This window comes from Nicotiana tomentosiformis, chromosome 11, assembly GCF_000390325.3.
Source record: "Nicotiana tomentosiformis chromosome 11, ASM39032v3, whole genome shotgun sequence".
Classification (NCBI taxonomy): Eukaryota; Viridiplantae; Streptophyta; class Magnoliopsida; order Solanales; family Solanaceae; genus Nicotiana; species Nicotiana tomentosiformis.
This window is the reverse complement of record NC_090822.1, coordinates 80,369,350-80,390,674: the sequence shown is the minus strand read 5'-3', so window position 1 is coordinate 80,390,674 and position 21,325 is coordinate 80,369,350. Positions and strand designations below refer to the sequence as shown.

The following is a 21,325-nucleotide window of genomic DNA, read 5'->3' as shown; positions in this document are numbered from 1 at the left end:
ATTTTTAAAAAAAAATAATATTATATCAAAACTACTTTCAAAACTTCACAAAAAATGAAAAATAGAAACTAAGCAAAAACAAAAGAAAACTATCATAAGACAACAAAGACCTAGTATAACACAACCGAAATAATTAGAGGAAATTTGCAAAATAGCGCCGCCGAAGTTGTAACCACGTCCACTACCCTCTCTGCGGCCGAGCTTTCTCTTTTCTGGAGGCTCCCAATTAAGTGGGCCTTTGACACCATTAAAGAGAATTTCAAGAAAATACCCACAAAATAGGATTGGTTGTTTCAAACAACAGCTGCGAACGTGAAATATACCTGATTTGAATTAGGTCAGCGCTTTTGATGTGGGTTTCTAATCGTACAGTTGCTCATTGAAATGATATCTATAAGAAATGTAGAACTTATTTGCTCTCTTGCATTTTTATATATGATTTTCTTTTGCATGCTTATTTTTCAGCTAATGGAATTTGGGGTTCTTTTAAACATTCGTGTATGAAGTATTTATGAGCTTTTGGGAACAACGCTGTTGTCATTCTTGGTTGGTTTTGGGAGAAATGTTTTTCTGGGGTCCTAATATGTCTTATTTTGTCTCACTTCTTTCATTGCTATATCATATTTCAAAAATTTCAAGATTTCATATTTATTAAATTATTGAATTTTCTTCAGTTTGTTTCTTAAACTTTGATACGATATTTCACTATCGCACAAAATGTTTACCTGTTGCTGTAATATTTTCTTTTATTTTTACTAATACAGTATGGATTTAATTTCTTATGAAGGGTGTATCTCAAAAATATGTAATAAGTAACCTACTACAGCAAGTTAAACTCGTATAATGTATAAGTCAAATTAGCATCTTGCTCTTCGTGTTCTGTCAAATACTGTTATATAAAGTTAAAAAGAAATGCCCGTAGTATTGTTTCTATAAATGGGAGGTCTAGGCTATTGTTTTTCTTATGCTTGCTTTTTTTAAGTAGGCTCATTTCCTTGTTGGCTTGTGCAGGATTGCGTGATCCATTATAATATCTTTTCAGCAGGGGGAGCTAATTAGCTAAGTTAATTGGCTCTCTCTGCGTTTTTTGCAAAACCTGAATCACTTCATTCGTCGAAAGAACCTTATTGTCATTTACATCCTCATTTTTTGGACGTTCCTTAGCTGATTTGATATGGCATCTTTGTCACATTTTTGTGGGGTTAAAACTCCCTGCTCTTCTCTATTCAAAAGAAGCGTGCACTTCCGGCAGCTTGATTTTGTGGCTTCTGTCCCTTTTGCTTCTGCACCAAGTAAGTATGTGAAGGCTTCTTGTTGTGAGAGAGTGACATGTAAAGCACAAGCAGCTGATGTAGTCGAGCTTAAAGAAACCAAGAATGAAGCTTTTGGTGAATTTACATGTGTGATGAAGTTTGGTGGTTCATCAGTAGCCTCAGCGGAGAGAATGAGAGAAGTAGCTGATCTTATTCTTAGCTTTCCTGAAGAGAGACCTGTTATTGTTCTCTCTGCAATGGGAAAGACAACAAACAACCTTTTGCTGGCTGGTGAAAAGGCTGTCACTTGTGGTGTTTCCAATGTTTGTGATCTGCAAGAATTAGATTTTATAAAGGATCTCCATTTTAGGTAAAGATGAGCTCTTTCATTACGAATGTTAGTTTCCAGGATCATTCTTCATCATTTTGATCTTTTCTAATCATTTTTTATGTGCCTCACATAGGACAATCGACCAACTTGGAGTAGAAAAGTCTACCATTTCAAGTGAGTGATTACTTGGAGCTCTGTTATCATGTTTGTTCTGTTCCTCTTTGGAAAATTAGAGTAGGGGAACGCTTGATTTTCCGAGGTTCTAGCAAATCGTTTTTTTGTCCCTATACATGTCAGGGTGTTGTCTATATTTTCCTTATTGTGGTGCTTATGCTTTCCTGAGCCGAGGGTCTATTGGAAACATCCTCTCTATCCTCACAAGGTAGGGGTAAGGTCTTTGTACACTCTACCCTCCCCATACCCCACGGTATGGGATAATACTGGGTATGTTGTTGTTATACATGTCAGGGTGCAAATTTTTTCTGAAGTTTATTATTGAACCCTCATCACCTGCATTATCAAAAAAAACTGTACCCTTCTCAAAAAATGCTGCAATTCTAGATTTAGTAAAAGTATGTCTAATGTACGATTGCCGTGTATCACAGAAATTTGTTAAAGCTTGTATAGTGATATTTTTTTGGAATAAATTAAATTGAACTCTTATATCCCCCTCCCCTTCCCTCAGAATTGTTTTACAAGCTTTCTTGTCTTGATCCGTTGTTTTACTCTTATGAAACTTTTAATGAGAAATATATACTATCTGTTGCTGTTATGACACCAGATTATCTCAGAAGTAAAATCTGAGTCTTTCTGATTATGCTCTATCATTTTTCGGGAAAATTTGCAGAGCATCTACTTGAATTGGAACAACTTTTGAACGGAATTGCTATGATGAAGGAGTTGACTCCACGAACAAGGGATTACTTGGTCTCCTTTGGAGAGTGCATGTCCACAAGAATATTTACAGCCTATCTGAATAAACTCGGTGTCAAAGCCCGCCAGGTATGTACATATCTTTTCTTCTGCTATTATTTGGATAAAAAATTATTTTTTCAGGCAATTGCTGATGAATAATAAGATGTTAGAAAAAGTATTTCAGTGGCAGATAATTCCCTTAGTGCCTCGTATTCGTAGATGCAGAGGACATACTAAGAGTTATTCATTTGTTGAAGTTAGGTATTAATGGTATACTAATAAGGCAAGGAAATGATTTAACATTGGATGTCATCAAACTGCTTGTGGCATGACTTAGAAACAATTTCTTGAACTTTTAATTGGGCAGCAAAACGTAAGTTGCTTACTTATGTGAGAGCGAGATAAGTGGTCAAGGTTATGAAAATATTTTCATGCTGATCTGCCTTTATAGGAATGCGGACTGCATTATTTCTTGTAGTTGTTTAGATCTTTTTTTTTTGGTAGAAGTAGTTGTATAGATCTTGTGTTTTCTTGTCGGTTGGCACTTATTGTGTGGAAATACTGATTATTTACTTTTGGGTTTCCTCTGCAGTATGATGCATTTGAGATGGGTATTATAACAACTGATGAATTTACTAATGCGGATATATTGGAGGCAACTTATCCTGCTGTTGCAAAGAGATTAAGTGGTGATTGGATGAATAATCCTGCAATCCCTATTGTCACTGGGTTTCTGGGAAAGGTGCTTCTTTTTTTAATTTCTTCATGCATTTCTTTTTGGTTTGCCTTTCCTTAGAGTTGACACTGATATGTGTATCCAATTGAAGGGTTGGAGGACTTGTGCTGTGACTACACTAGGTAGGGGTGGTAGTGACTTGACTGCTACAACCATTGGTAAAGCATTGGGATTACGAGAAATTCAGGTTACCAGATGAATCTGGCATTCTGGTTTACTATTTTTATCACATATTTAATTTGCACCCTTGCTTGTATAAGCACAAGAAGTTGCAATCAAGAAGCCAGTTTGATTGAAGATCCTTTGTTATATGACTGACAGGTCTGGAAGGATGTTGATGGTGTTTTGACATGTGATCCCAACATATATCCACGTGCACAGCCTGTGCCTTATCTAACTTTTGATGAGGCAGCTGAACTTGCATACTTTGGCGCACAGGTCTTGTTAGCTTTTTCAGAAATTATTTTCATCCTGGAAATGCCAATTGTAGCTTGTCTTAGTGATTTTTCCTAATTAATAGAGTAGTACTATTACTCTTCCAGACAAGCTAGCTAGTCAAGAAGTTTTTCAGAGATCCTCTCTCTGAGGTGAAAAATTTATAACTATTCAATGACATGGATGTATCTGTAGCTGTTGCGTAGAATCTCGAGCGCTAGGAGCAACTTTATACCACTTTGTCCCTTTCACTTGTCAACTGAGATTCATAGTCCATCATACTGGAAGCCACAATGTCTATAGAACTTCTTTCGTGACCAGTTTGTTTGACCATTCGATGTGGTATTTGGTTAAGGAGTTTGATTTGGATTACTGTATCTAAGTTGCAAATGTTTTATTATTAACAATTGTTATAAGGTTCAGGAAAGTTATAGTTTAATGGAAAAGATTACAATTCAAAGTTGAAAAAATCATAGAATATTTATCACGGCAAGAATTAAGATGGAAGGTCTATCCATAATTTTGCAGTCTAATTATTATATTTAGAATAGCTTTGAATCTCCTTGAAATCCTTCTACAGGTCCTTCATCCACAGTCCATGAGGCCGGCAAGAGAGGGTGATATTCCTGTTAGGGTTAAAAACTCATATAATCCTAAAGCTCCTGGTACCCTTATCTGTAGAGCAAGAGATATGAGTAAGGTTAGAACAGCTTTTTCCACTAATTCTTTTATCTGCAGAAATAACAAAAACATAACTGGGTTTCATCCCGTACGTGCTTGCAGGCAGTACTTACAAGTATTGTTCTGAAACGAAATGTAACCATGTTGGATATCGTGAGTACCCGCATGCTCGGTCAATTTGGTTTCCTTGCAAAGGTACTTTCCACATCACTTTTTAGTACTTTGCCCTCAAGTCCAGAATCTAATGTGGTTTGTAGCTTCTTCAGGTTTTCTCCATCTTTGAAGATTTAGGTATATCGGTTGACGTCGTTGCGACAAGTGAAGTTAGTATTTCCTTGACATTGGACCCATCAAAACTTTGGAGCAGAGAATTGATTCAGCAGGCAAGCGTACGACTTTCTTCTTAATTTCTTGGCCGCATCAATAAATTGCAACTTTTCAGCCAACGTACTATTGTTTCTCAAGTGTTCACTAGTAGTTTGCTAAATTTTGTCTCAACTCTCCTCTTATGCGGATATCTTTCCTGCATGTGCATAAATTCATTCGTGCATTTTATGGTTCTTTCAGTGGTGTGTTTTAACATTCTAAATTACTGAACTGAGCAGGAGCTTGATCATGTCGTGGAAGAACTTGAGAAAATTGCAGTTGTGAATCTACTTCAACACAGATCAATCATCTCTCTGATTGGGAACGTCCAGAGGTCCTCTCTGATTCTCGAAAAGGTGCTTTAAGAGCTCTTATTACTGACCATTATAATCCTTCATTTGGTGACCAGCAGAACTCCATTTGTTTATTATTCCAGAACCTTTTTCTGTAGTATAGAATTACTATTGCTTGGGTACTTTAGCGCCCATTGTGGTGCATTATCTAATATGCTATCTCATGCTTTCTTAACCTAGTTAAACTGTAGTTCATTATTATGACTCTTGAGTAGTGTCTCTTTGCATATGATTTATTACCGGAGTCTCTAGCCACCTTAGGCCACATGCTTAGCGTCTCATTCTATCAACTTGTATGTTGTTTAAGTCATCACTATCGGGTATGCTGTTATATGACACCTATATGCGAGTTTACATCATTATCCATCTTTTTAATGTGTCCACTTTATTGAGTGTAATTCATGTTGCATTAAATGACAGGCTTTCCACGTTCTGCGTACCAATGGGGTCAATGTTCAAATGATCTCTCAAGGTGCATCGAAGGTAATCTACCTTATTCTATTCAAAGCTATACATAAATCATACCTATGCATTTATTAGCGCTTCACATTAACACTCAACTTTTGTGTCTGATGCTCAGGTCAATATCTCATTGATAGTAAATGATAGTGAAGCAGAACAATGTGTAAGGGCTCTACACAAAACATTCTTTGAAAGTGATCTTTCTGAACTAGTCTGGGAAAATGGACATGTTACTCCCTTATCCACATTGTCCACTTGAGTTCCCCCCTTTTCGCCTTAAATATGTTTGTTCTTAATTCCTAATAATTTTATAGTAGGGTAATTTTTTGGTGTGTGGAGTTTCCTCTTTATCTTTTGTAGCAACTAGTCACATTCTACCTAAGTTACCTTTAAATCTTTATTGGAGGAAATTAGATTACCATGCAAGAAGATCAAAATTTGCAACTCATCTTGTTAAGTCTACGCTGGTGTTCTATGCGGAATCAAGTATCATATTATTATGCGCAATTTTCTGTTTGAGATTATCTTTTTAATCGTCAAACGAAACGGTATCTTTCAGTACATATCTCACAAATAAAGAGACTTATTCCCCATATTATATTATCGATATAAAAGATAACTTCATTTTTTTTGGTAACTAAAACAAATTATATTTACAACTCAATGATATGTACAACTAAAACGAAAATTGAAACTTGGACATAGGTCCCAAGTAACAGAAGCCAAAAGTCTACCTATGCCTCACTTTCTCAGTAACCTAAGGTTCTAAGAATAAAAATTCAAATCATTCAATCTCTTAACTATTTTTGGCCTCAAACTTCCTCTATATGCCACTTCTTGCACTATCAATCTTGTGACCACTTCAGGACTTCGTTCCTTAGTTTGAAAATAGCTTCATTAATTTAAAAAGATTTAAGTAATTTAAAATTATAATAATTTATATGATACAGAAACGTATACCGCCTTTTTCCTGAACAATTTGAGATAAAAAACAATTAGTTATTAGAAGTATTAAAATAAAATTCTTAATATGGCAGCAAAAACTGTAATGTTTTTTCCACACAGCAACAAATTTATACAAGTTCTTGTCCTTGTGACATATTAATTACTTGAATTAACAAATAATTAAATGCCCCTAGAAGATGAAAACTTTAGTTTGCAAATAAGGTTTTTTAATGTCTATGGAGCTAGTATCAACCAAATATCAAAATATATAAAGATTTTCTCTGTAATAATTATAGTACAAAGAGATCTATATCCTGTCACCTAAGTATCAAAATATTTATCGTCATATAAAGTTTATATACAAAATAATTGTATTAGTTATGCATGACTATTTAATTAATAATATTAACTAGTAGAGCTCAGATTGTATTTTCATTTTAAGTTTTGATTTTTAAAGGTAATTTGTTTGGTTTGGTCTAATGGTAGTATTTATCTTGTCAATTATATAGTGTGTCAATATCCTTTTTTCCTTTTGCCCTTTCCGTCCCAAACTCCCAATTAATAATGGAGCCAAACATTAATTTTCACATGGATTTCTGGTCCAAATGTTCCCAATTAAAAGAGCAAAACTTCCCACCATAATTAGTCACTATCTTTTGCAAATAGAGTATATATCATGGTACTTAAATGATAAAGTGCTGTAAAATTCTGACCGAGGAACAATAATTGAGGGATTAAGAGTTAGAAAAATGTAGCAAGTGTGAATCTCAAGAAGGTTTCTGTACTCAACGCAAATATATAATATACTGTAATAATAAGCAAAACAAGGCTGTATTGTTGCAGGCTTTGTTTCCTGGTAACATGCAATAAACAGCCTAGCAGTCGAATACCAAATAAGAAAATGAGCCAATGCCAGCATTTGATTTGTCAAACTTACTAGTATCTGCAAATCTTTGCTTGCTTTGACATCATTGGTGGTTAACTTCACTCTTTAACCTTGGGCTTCGCGCCCTTGCCATAAAATCATCTAAGTTTACTTGCCCAACTAATTCTGAATAGCGTGAGGTAGACCCACTGGCAAGGCATATCCTACTGAAAAGATTTTCGTTTCTAAGTCTTGAATCCGAAATATTTGATTAAGGACGAGGGATTCGACTATCTCACAATATCCGTCGTCAGATCCAAGATTTAAATCTTATGGGTTCAACTTTAAGATTTTTAATATTGAACCCATTATATTTTTAAAGTTATGGGTTCATATCTACTATTTTGACAATTTTAATGAATTTTTACACCGCGTTGAAAGTTATAGGTTCAGTTGAATCCGTTAGTTGTTCACTACATCCGCCTCTGCCCCTTGCCGGTCTCAACTAGTAATTATTTTGTTGCTTGTTCGAATATGTTGAGAGTACGTAAAATTTTTGTCCCCGATAAGAAAAGAAATATTTGAATATGATGCTTTTTTAAAATATTTAATTCCGCCCTTCTTAACTTTGAGAGTGATACAATTGAAGTACAAAAGGAAAGGAATAGGAGTAAAAATGGTCACTAGCCTCACAATGGGTGTACTACAACAAATCAACCAACAACAATAATAATAATTTCTCAATCCCAAGTAAGTTGGGTAGGCTATATGAATCTTCATTGTCTATATGACTCTAATTAAGCCCGTCTTATCCAATATTATTAAAAACAATATGAGTAATAATTTCTTAAAGTAGGTTATATGCGAGGTTTAAATTTTTATATTGGCACAGTCGTTCGGACCATTCATTCAAATGTATAAAAAGTTACATTTACTGAATATTCATTTGTAATCCGGGTTCTAGCAACCTTAAAAAGCACCCCACGTCCTATTCTCGTTACCACTGCAATTCCCAACTTCAACAGAGATAGTAAAAGATGGCTGATAGCAAAGCATCTTCTTTACTGAAACCATTGCCAATGAAAGGTGGAGATGGCACATACAGCTACTCCAAAAACTCCACTTATCAGGTAACTAGGAGTAGTATTCTTGATTATGTAATACTTACTACGAATTTGTTCAACTGCCTATAGATTATTCCTTTTTCTTTGAAATAACTAAAGAGATCCCCGGATGACAGAAAATGTTTGCATTTATTGAAAGTCTTACGTACCTATGATTGTTTGCAGAGAGAAGGTCTGATGGTTACAAAAGAAGCAGTGAACGAGGCAATAAGCAAGTTACTCGACATCTCCAACACTTCAAGCACAATTAGAATAGCAGATTTAGGCTGTTCAATTGGTCCTAACACCTACATTGCAGTACAAAATTTAATAGAAGCAGTGCAGAAAAAGTATGCACTAAAAGGCCTCTCTACTACTGAATTCCAAGTATTCTTCAATGATGTTGCCACAAACGATTTCAATACACTCTTTGCTTCCCTACCTCCTGAAAACCACTACTTTGCAGCTGGTGTTCCTGGTTCTTTCTACAGCCGGTTATTCCCCGAATCCTCCATTGATATTGTGCATGCCTCTTATGCACTTTGCTGGCTATCACAAGTGCCAATAGAAGTAGAAAACAAGGAATGGAACAGGGGAAAGATTTTCTATTCAACTTCATCAGATGAAGTAGCTGAAGCTTATGCAGCTCAGTTTGCTAAGGATGTCAATAACTTCCTCAATGCCAGAGCTAAAGAGATTGTTGTTGGAGGGTTATTGATACTTGTCACACCAGCTATTCCTCAAGGATTTCATCGTTCCAAGTCCGCGATTGGTTTTGCTTTTGATGCCATTGGCTCTGCTCTCATGGATATGGCTAATGATGTGAGTTCCTTAATTCCCTCTTTTTCTAGCAAAGGAACATGGAAAATTGTGATTTTAATCCTGCATCAATATTTGATACTACTACTTGACTGAGTCATTTAACATTCACTTAAGTAAAATATGACCTTTTGATTCCTCTACTAATGGTCTCCCCAAAATCTTAAGTATATATTGTTAACTGTGACTACCATATTTATGCTAAATGAGGTTGTTTTTGTTCAGTTTCCTTGCCTAGAGAAATATATATTGCCATACAATTACAGTACCATAACATACAATTATAGTAAAAACAAAATGTGTGCATTTTAATGGATTGATAGTTAGACTGTGGTTATTTTGTTAGCTGGATGATCAAAATTTATACAGTTTGAAGAAAAAAAAAACAATTTTGCGGTTATAGGGAATAATCAGTGAAGCTCAAGTGGACTCCTTCAACTTGCCTTATTACATCACAACTCCAAATGAGATGGTAAAGTTGGTTGAAAGAAATGACTGCTTCAGCATTGAGATAATGAAGACACCAGATCCATTTGTTTCGAAGAATCAGCCAATTAATGCCAAAGAGAATAGTGATCATCTTAGAGCAGCTTTTGAGTGCCTTATAGCAGATCATTTTGGCAGCAGTGTAGTTGATCAACTGTTTGAAAGAATTGACCAGAATGAAGGGCTTTATTCAAAACTTGATGCAAGTTACAGTAAAGTTCTGCTACTCCTTGCTCTGAAGCGTAAACCAAGCAAGGGACAAAACTAAAAACATCTCAAGTCCTATGTCTGCCTCTACCCTTCTAGAATTGCTGTTTCCACAAAAACCAATTGAAACCCCCCGACTTCTGAGGTTTGGTAAAAGTAAAATTACAGATGCCGCAGTGATTTTAAGAAAATGTCAATTCAAGATGAACGTCAGTTGTGACTTTTTGACATCAAACCAAGATTGTTTTGCTTTTGCATAATATAAGTTGAATGTGATTCCCAAGTGATAGGTGTTTTAACACATAATCAACTCTGATTTGTTTGATCAGAGAACATGAAATGGAATAACTGGTTGCATGATTGCATTAATCACAGAATTCTTAAAGCAACTTGCAGCTCAAGCAATGAACTTGGTTTTAGATACTTCTTCACTGAACTCTCGTGAAAAAAGACATGATTATTATCAACCAGGGCCGATTGCGCAAAGGGAGAATAATTATTACCAACAAGATAAAGGACAAAAGTAAAATATGGAAGAATCGCTTGCCGTCTACTGGCAACTCATTAGCAACACAATTATTATAAATAACAAAAGTTTCCCGGGTCTGAAGCAAAATTTCTCTTCAAACTAGAATGAATCAACATAGATGAAAATTGCCAAACCGCAATGAGCAAAATGTAACTGTTAGAGGAAAACACGACCATCTCTATCTTCTTCAGGTTTTACGTCTCTCACATTCAAGCAAAAATAGAACCTTCGGGTGTTGTATCGCAAAACCTTCTTTTAATGAAGCTGTATCGCAAAACTACAACAGCATCTCTGCAATCTGGACGGCATTAAGGGCGGCTCCCTTACGTATTTGATCACCACAAACAAAGATGTCCAGTCTATATAAAAGAAGACATTAGCCTTGAGGTCCTGCAAAGTAAGTAGAGATAACATTTACCTATAAACCAATTCTTACCCATAATCTCCATCTTGGGAAACATCACGGCGTACTCTCCCAACTGCAACATCATCCTTATTGGAAACTTCAAGTGGGGTTGGAAATCGATTACTTGCACGATCATCAATGATAACTATACCTGGTGCATTTTTAAGGATATCCCTTGCAGTATCCTGCACAGTTAAAGAAAAGCTTCAAGTAATTTATCCTGAAGTAAAGAGAAAGTAAGAGAATAATTACAAAAAGGATCTCTTGACTCCATGGATCACAAAGAACATATTTAAAGTACTATAGCACACAAACATCTCCAGTTGATCCAACAATACTAATCAAAAAGGAGGAATAGTCTCTACCTTATTTTTATCTTTCTTTCTCATAAGGGGAGCCTTGACGTAACTGGTAGAGTTGTTGCCATGTGACTAGGTGACGGGTTCGAGCCGTGAAAACAACCTCTTACAGAAATGCAGGGTAAGGCTGGGTACAGTAAACCCTTGTGGTCCGGCCCTTCCCCGGACCTCGCACATAGCGGGAGCTTAGTACAACTAGCTAACCTTCGTTTTTAACGAGTTAGATAATTATATACTCCCTCCGTTTCAATTTATGTGAACCTATTTCCTTTTTAGTCCGTGCCAAAAAGAATGACCTCTTTCCTTATTTGGAAACAATTTACCTTTATGCAATGATTTATAGCCACACAAAATATATGTACTTCATTTTACACCACAAGTTCAAAAGTCTTGTCTCTTTTCTTAAACTCCGTGCCCAGTCAAATGGGTTCACATAAATTGAAACGGAGGGAGTATTATAGTTTAAAAGTATTTAATATGATGGTATCTTAACGAACACGGTTTTGTGGACAATAATTTTTTGTGTATGTTTCCTCCTAATGCGTTGGTTGCTCTGTCTTAACCAGAACTCTTGTTGTCGATCTTGATATCCCTCTTGAAAGTACATACAGTTGTTCGTGCAAGAAAACATATTGCGGTAAATATAGTCCAATATTTATGATGCTTGTCCTTATGCTTTATTTATTAGTGCAAAACATAAACATACTAAAAATTATTTTCACACAAATTTAAAATGATATTCCTTAGTTTCGCAAGACAAAATTTGAATTGAGGGATACGAATATACTTAGTAGCACATTAGCCAAAATCATAATTTTTGCATCTATGACGTTATTGTCAAAACTTCTATATACCATATGTGTGCTATTACATAAGCTATTCAGCGTATCTAAGTTTTTCAGTAGCTTGACGGACATATGTTTTCTTCAAAATTAACCTATATACAATGGAAGATCAATTTTAACTTAGTCTATTATATATACCGTGACTCTAACATACGTAAGAAATAAGAAATTTGACAACAAACATGTATGGTAGAATACCATTTGGTATTAAAGTATTTAAGTATTCTTCTTTGTAGTAATTATTGGTATCATTTTCTGTTGAGTCAAAAACTAAAAAATATTTTGTTTTTATTATAAAACTTTGCAATCAACATTTTATTTAGTTGATCAACATATTCATTTCTGCTAGCTAAGATTCTTTTTTAATTCTATCATGCGATTTGCACAAAATCTAATGATAGAAATATTTCTCTTATTAAATGCACTACTATTACCATTGGGATTGATAATCAAGTGTTCAGGAAGAACCAAATCATATTTTATTGGATGATCTTCATTTCCGACACGAAGCAAGAAGATACTGGATACTAGATCTGTTCTTACTTTATATTTCTTGTCAGTTGAATCTTTTTCGTTTGAGGCCAGAGTATAACTTTGGCAAGCTAGCTTTTAAAGTCTCGGCATTTGTCGATTTTGGAACTAATGGTACTACTTGACAGAAATCACCTCCCAAACCATTAATTTTTCACAAATGGTTCATTAATATCCAATATATCTCTAGAACTCCGAGCAATTATTTCGATCGTTTGACACTTAGCCATAAGTGCTTCATCCCATATTATCGATTTTGCTTTTCTTATAAATTTAGTATAATTGCTCTGCTTTGGTATATTTGTGATGGTTATTTAAGTTGTTTGAAGATGTATATCAAATCTAAAGTGGGTGGCCTCACAATAAAATCGTTGTTGGTACACCACTTGTTATTATTGCTAACAATGGCATGCCTCTTGATATGATACTTGCAAGCAATTCATGACATTGAAATATCATTTCGATTCCGCCGGAGGCATCTACAAAGAATAATTCCGTTATACCAGAGTCGACTCTTTATAATATAGTTTTGAAAGCTTGTTCTTGTTTAGGATATAACTTTGATTGTGCTTCCTCAAACACTTGTATAGTATTTTGATTCTTAATAATATACTACCTTTTTACTTTGTGTTCTAACACTCTTTTTATGAAATAAATTTATATACCCTGAGATTTTTTTTAACTTGAATAAGAATTTACTCATATGATGAATTTAAGAAATAATTGGATTGGATTCTTTTGCTAAATAATTAATAAAAATATTTAATTATTTGGTTTTAACAAAAAAATTAATTTATTCTATGTTGATTCAGATCTTAATAATAGTTCATATCTTGTTTTGAATATTTAATCTTAATTATAATTTTATCCACCATAAATTTTATTTTCAAAGAGTAAAAGATTAATACGATATTTCACTTTTAGATCTTTATGATTGTAGAATCATTAGTGGTATTGACTCTTACCAACCTTTTTTTTTCTCTTTCTCGCACATTTATATTCTTAAATATTTTCTTAGTTGTTGTTTAATAATTGAGTATTTTTTAATATTACACGAAAAATTGATTAAAAAATATTATTTGAGTAGAAAAGTAGTTCAAATATAAAATAAAATATATTATCGTGGGGATATTGTTTTCTCAATTTCAACTCTTTATGCAGTCTATTTAATATTACTTTTATTTTTTCTTTGTATTCGACATTATGTAGTGGTAATGTATTGCCAATACGAAAGATTCTTATGAAATTGATTTTATTAAAACTTCCTACATATTTTTAATGAGAATTTAATAGACAAAGTTTTATTAATTTAAAATATTAAATATTAAAAATTAGCATCAAAGGTATTATAGTCCAAAAAATAGGTTATTGCAGTAATGTCCTTTCCCTATGAGTTATTCTGTTTCATATTTTAGGGCTATTTTGATGTATTAATATTGTATTTATGATTTTATAATAATATAGGCTCTCATTTTTTCTAAATGGATTTGGACAATATAATACATTCTCAAATTAAATTAGTAATAGGACATTATAATACATTTTCAAATTAAATTAGTAATAGGAATTTTTAAGAAGTATATCCTAAAAGTAATAAGATTACATGACTAATGATATTTACTTATTCAATTTATATGAATTAGACAGCCCGAGAGTAATTATACTAATAGGATTCCTAAAGGTAATCATGTATGATTCCTAATGTGTAGTATTATATCCTAAAACTAATAGTATTATAAGGCTAATATCTAGAATTCCGGTTATGTCCTTTTATCATGAGTTATTATGCTTAATATTATAAGGTTATTTTTGTAAACCGACATTGTATTCATGCTTTTATAATAATATAGATAAGCTCAAAATTTAATAAATTTCAAGCAGCCTGCAAGACAAATTTCGCAATTTGTGGTAACTACTACGCAAGGACTTCATATATCACTGCAGTTCCATGCCACTTCAGCGCACAACTAAATATGGTGTACTGAATGGAACTGTTAAGATATGATCATTAGAGCCACTTTTTTTTATTCTTTATGTCATTACTAATTGATGGGACATTCTCCTTCGCAGTACTCCACACGAACTTGCACTTTTCGGCCAATTGGACCTAGGTTGTAATAGCTTTTATGCATTTTAGTATCAAATGAACACAAGTTCAATGCCTAAAAGATAACGAAGTACAAAAAAAGGTTCATTTGAAAAGCAAAAGAACCATTAGTCAAGACAGGAAGATAAATAACAGATTTTGCTGCAGTTTAACAAAGGCTACCTCATCAAGGGGCTTCTCAAATTGAAGATTAACGCTCTCAGCATGTGCACGCATAACAGGAACACGTATACATGTTGCAGTAACCTTGACATCCATGTCATTCTGGTAACAAGCAGAATGAATGCGTTAATACAGTAGATGGCCAATTATATTATTTTAGTCTCTAGGACCTAGCATGATCACTGAATACCAAGGTCTTATAATAAGTATACTTACCCATATTTTTCTTGTTTCTTTGACCAGCTTCATTTCCTCTTCGTTATATCCATTGGGTTGAACAGGTGCGTTATGTGAGAAAAGATTAAAAGCATACTGCACAATTTTGTAAGAGAAGCAATTATATGGCACTGCATTCATTTGTTATTTAAGACAAAATTGAGCATTGAGAAGGGAAATCACAAGACGAGACCTGCTGATTAAAGATATTGCAAGTTGGTTCTTTGCCCTCCAGGACCTATTGTGTACAAGGCAACATCAAAAAATCAAATCATGAAATTTTTAATTAGTAAACCTAATATCACCAGATATATTAAGCCATGAAAAATAGAGGAAGCATAATAGAAACCTCACGAGTCTGCTGAACTAGCTCTTCCATTGCAGCAGCACCAGCACCACTAGCTGCCTGATATGTACTAACAACCATGCGTTTGACCTGAAAATATGCATATCGACATAGGATGAATAAAACTGAACTGTGTCGGTTCTTAGACTATTAACTGTTGATCTAAATGTTTTCACAACTACCATGAAGATGCATGTGTAAGAGAAAGATTTTCAAATTAACGTTTGTCAGATTTTATACTGACATACAAATATCTAAGCAAACTAAAAGGACATGAAAGATCTAATTCTCTACATGCCAAACAAATCTCTAAACAAACTAAGGGACACCAATGATCTATTCTCAAACTAACCGTAATCTAAACTAGACATTCGCTACATTTTCTACCAATATATCTATCCTCAAATTAATTGTTCTTAAACCAGACAATCAAAACAAGCTATTATAGCAATCCTAACAATCATCCACCTCCAATATCCACTTCATCGAGAAAAAAAATCGTTCTATCTAAACTTTTTGATCATCAATATGCGCACTGGTGCTGCTATTTGATTTTTTTTTATAAGAAATAGAAGAGCACTATGTATATGTCAGTTTGCAAATAACAGCCGGTGCATATGCCAGATAAAAATAATATAATAATGATGAATTCTTTAAATACACTTTCAAATAGAGCAGGATGTATATGAAGACCTCAAATTTTGGGGTTGAGATGTAGTAAAAGGAAGTACTCCCTCAATTTCAATTTATGTAACACACTTTTCTTATTAGTTTGTTCCAAAAGAATGACACATTTCTGTATTTGAAAATAATATAACTTTAAACTTTTCGTTTTACCCATTTTACTCTGAGAATTTCTATAAGCTACACAAATGTTATGAAATTTTTAGACTACAAGTTCCAAATGTCTTAGCCACACAAATATTATGGCATGTTTCAGATCACAAGTTTCGAAAGTTTACATTTTTTTTCTTTAAAATCCATGTCAACTCAAACAACATCACATAAATTGACACAGAGAGAGTAACAATTATCACAAGATGTACATTGTTCACATATAAATCGTAAAAGAAAAATTGCATGTTGTATCAAACTATAAAAGGACATGAAAGATCTCATACTTTAATTATTGCACTCTAAACTAGGAATTTTATACATATTTTCCAAACATGCCAATTAAATATCTAAACAAACTAAAAATACACCAATGATGTAATTCTAAATTAATAGTATTCTAAACTAGACATTCTCCACAAGTTCTCTGACCTATCTACCCTCCAATCAGAGGCGGACCTACGTTGCATGTAGAGGGGTCACGGGACCCCGTTAGCCTCGGAAAAAACCTTGTATATATGTTATATATATTTGTACATATATATAGGACTCCTTAAATATTTTAGTTGTGCCCCCAGACACTAAAAGGCGAACGGAAGAAGTGGTTATGTTGGGCGCTTCAATTCCCTTGTTTGCTGGACTATCCGGGTTCGAATCTCATCTTTAGCTTTTTTAGTTAATTGAATACAACATACTTTCATACTTAATAACAAATTGTTTTATTTTTTTCTTTATTCTTTTTCTTTTGAATTCAATTATAGTTTAGTTATAACTTCTAATACATAGTAGTCAACTTAATTTTAAAAATAATCAAATTCACCCCTTAAAATTAAAAGCTTCAAATTGCAACTTATCAATCCACAAATAGAAAAATACAAATCCTTCCGTCACAACCTTCTTCATCAATCAGTTTGACTCTGATTCGGCAGCGGAAACTAAGAGTTTAAGACTCTTCTTTAGTTTTTTACTATTAAACATGCCCTTAATCTTGATTTCTTTAAAGTTTGAACACCCATTTGGTCACTGCCCCTTTATTTTATTTTTAAAAAGCTAGAAATTTTAAAGTGTGAAACATGCTTAATCAAACATTTTCCCTTCCATTTTGCGAAGAAATCTCAAAACATTTTCCATTTTGCGAAGAAATCTCTCTTTGTTCGGTGCTTTCTTTTCTTTAGAACTTCTTTTGTTTATACGTGGATGATAAGTCACTATAATCATTAAGTTTTCAAAGAGTTGCGCGCCGAATTTTATCGCTAGTGATTAGCACACAGTGGTGTGCCGTCGTGCTCAAATTCTGGGTCCGCCTCTGCCTCCAATTAATAGTTTAAACCAGACGTTCTCCAAATCTTCTACTAACATAAAAATCTCTAAAAAACAAAAGTACATGAAACATCTAATTCTCATATTAACAGTTATCTAAACAAGATGTTCTCAACATTTCCACCATTCCCTCTGCCCCATTTTATATGGTACACTTCCCTTTTTAGTTCAAACCAAAGAGAACGCAACCTTTCAATATTTAGAAATAATTTAGTTTTAGACTTACTATTTTACCTTGAATGAGATGATTCATAACCATATAAATGTTTAAAGCTTATTTTAATTCACAAGCTTTAGACCTTTTTGTCTATCTAAAAGGTAGTGTGCCCGGTCAAACAAGCAACTTACCATCTTTAAACATACCAGGAAAAAGAACATGATAGATCAAACTGTCACCTTAGCACGACGATGAAGAGGAGTAACAGCCATTAAGCAAATAATAGTAGAGCAATTGGGATTAGCAATAAGCGCTCCTTTTCCAGAACCTAGCTTCAGATGCGCCATTGCTTCAGGATTCACTTCGGGTATCACGAGAGGCACGTTCTCATCCATTCGAAACGCCGAGCTATTATCCACCACTATAGTCCCCTTTTGAGCCGCTAACGGTCCAAATTTCTTACTAATAGAACCGCCAGCACTAAACAATGCTATATCTATCCCTTCAAAACTATCCTCTGTGAGCTCTTCAACTGTATAATCTCTGTCTTCGAATTTCATTGATTTACCAGCTGATCTTTTGCTTGCGAGGAGTTTGAGTGAACGGTAAGGGAAGTTACGGTCGGAGAGAACGGAGAGAAACTCTTGACCGACCGCGCCGGTGACGCCGACGACGGCGACGGATGGGCCGTTCTCTTGGAGAGACATGCGGACGCGGAACGGGGAGGTGGAGATGGTGATGGAGCGTGGTTGTGGAATGGCGGTGGCGCCGCGGTGGAGGAAATGGTTGTGGCGAACAGAAAGTGCTGGAGAGTTCATTTTTGCGGGAAGCGGCGGCGGACTGCAAGGGCGGCTCAAGGAAGGCAAGTGAAGCCCTTGCCTTAGCCCCAAATATTTAAAGCCCAAAAAGTAAAAAGCATTATTATATTATTATATAATATATTAATAAAAGATTTAAACTTTTAATAATTTTTAACATTTGGTAGACGTAAGACTGATTTAGTGAGTTAATTGGATAAATTTTTCTCACTAAATTAAATAATACATTTACTTTCTCGTCAATTTTATTTTTCTTCTTTATGTATAATCTTTTTTCATGGTTCTCATTATTTTATTTTCTAATTTCAACTCAAATTCTCTAAATTAACTATTCTTTTTTGTCACAATTGATTGATCCATCCATCAAAAAGTAAGTTCTTGTGTCTCATTAACTAAGAAATCCCCACACAAATGTCGCAAGGTTCAAAACACAATAGATAATGGGCTCGTCCTTTACCATTTTCACTTAAGGGAAGAATTCAATACCATATGACGTGCGCCCAACTCATACATCATGAGTTGCGCTCTCACCACTATATCAAAGTCATGTAGTTTTTTTTTTTGTGTCTCAATATTATATGGATTTTATTATAAAAGAAGTTTTAGGGTTTTTTAATATATTTTGGTTTTAGACCACCAGTTCTGTTGAGTCGCCTCTCATTGACGATCAATAATTATTTACAGACTACTGCCCCACCATGAACGAACTATTCAACTAGTTTCATTCATATTTAGTAACTGAATGACACACTCACTGCCATTAATGTTCTTGTCATTGTTGTCTTATCTTAATTGAAACTATATAAATTTGGTTGAAAATGTCAGAGGTGGACAAGTGGCTCTAGTAGGAGACTAGTAAAGCCTTGATTTAGGTTCCCAAAATTTTTAATAATGAATTTTATAATTTTATTTCAAATTAGACAATATTAATGTTTGTAGAAAAAATAAAAAAAAGTACAAAAAAAATGTTAAAAAGAAAGAAAGGTGTCTACTCTTTAACAATAAAAATATTTTTAAAACTTTGAATTAAACTACTTAAATCTTCATGTTAGTAGATGCATTTTTTACAACAATATCAAAGGTAACATATTACAAATACATGTCTAACATCTCATTTATTTAAATTATCCTTTTTTAATATAAATAATAATATTACTATGTGAAGTTAAAGACTTTATGTCATTTAAGAATATATATTATAAATAATAAGTATGAAAAAAATGGCAAGATTATTTTTTTTGCATATATATGTGCATACATACTAATAAAAAATTATAATGTCTATTACTAAAATTTGGTTTTAGACCACTAATTTTATGGAGCCTCGGTACGGGGCGGAATGGATTGGAGAAACGGAGGAAAATGTCACTTAGAAAAGAAGCAGTGTAATTAATTAGGTAGGGTTTTATTACGAGCCAAAAAATGGGATTCCTTTAAGTCACCGGAAAATTTGACCGTTGTATATTTGAATGTTAGCCATATCCAAGAAGCCACATAAGCACTTTCGATTTAAATCATTGTGATTCGTGGGTTATTAGGTTGTCCTCTAAGCCTAGCCCACAATATGTTTTTTAGTTTTTGCTTTCTTTTTTGCTATTCATATAGAAAAAAAGAAAGTAAAAACAAAAAAAACAGTTATACAGACAAGAGTGGATTGCTGTAGTGGTAAACACCCTTCACTTCCAACCAAGAGGTTGTGAGTTCGAGTCATCCAAAAAGCAAGGTGGAGAGTTCTTGAAGGGAGGGAGCCGAGGGTCTATCGGAAACAGCCTCTCTACCCCAGGGTAGAGGTAAGATCTGCGTACACACTATCCTCCTCAGACTCTACTAGTAAGATTATACTTGGTTGTTGTTGTTATTGTTTTGCTATTCATACAACGTTTTGTACATGTCAAAATGTTTGATATTATTTCATTAATAATAGTATTTTGATGTTTGTAACTTTTAAATGTAAGAACTTATTTAAATATTCGCCTTCTAAACTTATACATAATGTCTTCAGATTTATGAAACTGACATTTTAACAACTGATTTAATATTTATTTCACTACAACATGTAAATTAAACTAAATATTAAATATTAATTCAGTTGAAAAATAGAATGCTGAAAAAATTGATGTATTGATTTTTTAGAGGCTTACCGGACTTAGGCCAAGATTGGACCAACCTAATTTAGTGTTAGTACCTCTTTGATAGGTTTTGGGCTAGGACTTAGATGTGTGGTATATTGGTATTGGTGAGCTTATACATTTTGGGCAGTTGGCGTATAAGAATAATGCTGAATAAGTTATATTAGTACTGTAGGAATTAGTAATGCATGAGTTAGTATTGCAAGCATTAGTTATGCAGAGACTATTTTTATCCACTGTTTGATGTAGTGTATTGAAAATTAAAATGTATTACATAATTTTTAAGAAAATTGTTTACAAAAATGCCCTCCATATTCTTTAGCTTTAAGGGACTTTAAGGACAATTCTATCTTTAACCATGCTAATGCATGCATTAATAACCTTGGTATTACTAATACCATGGTTTGATGTGTATTAGTTATACATAGGATAATATCAAATAAGTTGTATAACTAATATATAGTTGAAAAAGTAAACCAAACAAGAGATTAGTAATACTAAAAGGTAATGCATGTATTATTTTCTCTAATGCATCTTACCGGGTAGTTTTGTACAATATGATTACTATATTTTAAAAAAAAGAACGAGTACTATATTTCGAAAAGAATG

The 21,325-nt window shown here is 33.7% G+C and overlaps 3 protein-coding genes across 6 annotated transcripts; 2 read left to right on the top strand and 1 right to left on the bottom strand.

The window, feature by feature from the left end:
- Positions 1 to 122: 122 nt before the first annotated feature.
- Positions 123 to 5,980, top strand: LOC104101564 (aspartokinase 2, chloroplastic-like). Of its 4 annotated transcripts, none has more exons than XM_009609045.4 (13): positions 123 to 337; positions 1,012 to 1,623; positions 1,718 to 1,758; positions 2,432 to 2,586; positions 3,092 to 3,241; positions 3,327 to 3,422; positions 3,557 to 3,673; positions 4,251 to 4,370; positions 4,454 to 4,546; positions 4,618 to 4,734; positions 4,957 to 5,073; positions 5,491 to 5,553; positions 5,651 to 5,980. In XM_009609045.4, exons 2-13 carry the CDS (start codon positions 1,175 to 1,177, stop codon positions 5,789 to 5,791), a joined length of 1,659 nt encoding a protein of 552 aa, XP_009607340.1. In that variant the 5' UTR covers positions 123 to 337; positions 1,012 to 1,174; the 3' UTR covers positions 5,792 to 5,980. The 4 variants fall into 4 exon arrangements, with proteins under 4 accessions (XP_009607340.1, XP_009607339.1, XP_009607338.1 ...); XM_009609044.4 differs by having other exon boundaries at positions 127 to 337; positions 4,618 to 4,740; XM_009609043.4 differs by lacking the exon at positions 123 to 337 and having other exon boundaries at positions 1,035 to 1,623; positions 4,609 to 4,734.
- A 2,182-nt stretch (positions 5,981 to 8,162) lies between these two features.
- LOC104101563 (loganic acid O-methyltransferase) lies at positions 8,163 to 10,028 on the top strand. The gene is made up of 3 exons (XM_009609041.4): positions 8,163 to 8,472; positions 8,632 to 9,267; positions 9,668 to 10,028. The coding sequence occupies exons 1-3, from the start codon at positions 8,380 to 8,382 to the stop codon at positions 10,016 to 10,018; spliced, it is 1,080 nt and encodes a 359-aa protein (XP_009607336.1). The 5' UTR covers positions 8,163 to 8,379; the 3' UTR covers positions 10,019 to 10,028.
- A 460-nt stretch (positions 10,029 to 10,488) lies between these two features.
- Positions 10,489 to 18,661, bottom strand: LOC104101562 (uncharacterized). The gene is made up of 7 exons (XM_009609040.4): positions 18,009 to 18,661; positions 15,462 to 15,548; positions 15,306 to 15,350; positions 15,113 to 15,208; positions 14,897 to 14,998; positions 10,923 to 11,077; positions 10,489 to 10,845 (listed from the first exon to the last, which is right to left on the bottom strand). Exons 1-7 carry the CDS (start codon positions 18,585 to 18,587, stop codon positions 10,764 to 10,766), a joined length of 1,146 nt encoding a protein of 381 aa, XP_009607335.1. The 5' UTR covers positions 18,588 to 18,661; the 3' UTR covers positions 10,489 to 10,763.
- Positions 18,662 to 21,325: the final 2,664 nt, after the last annotated feature.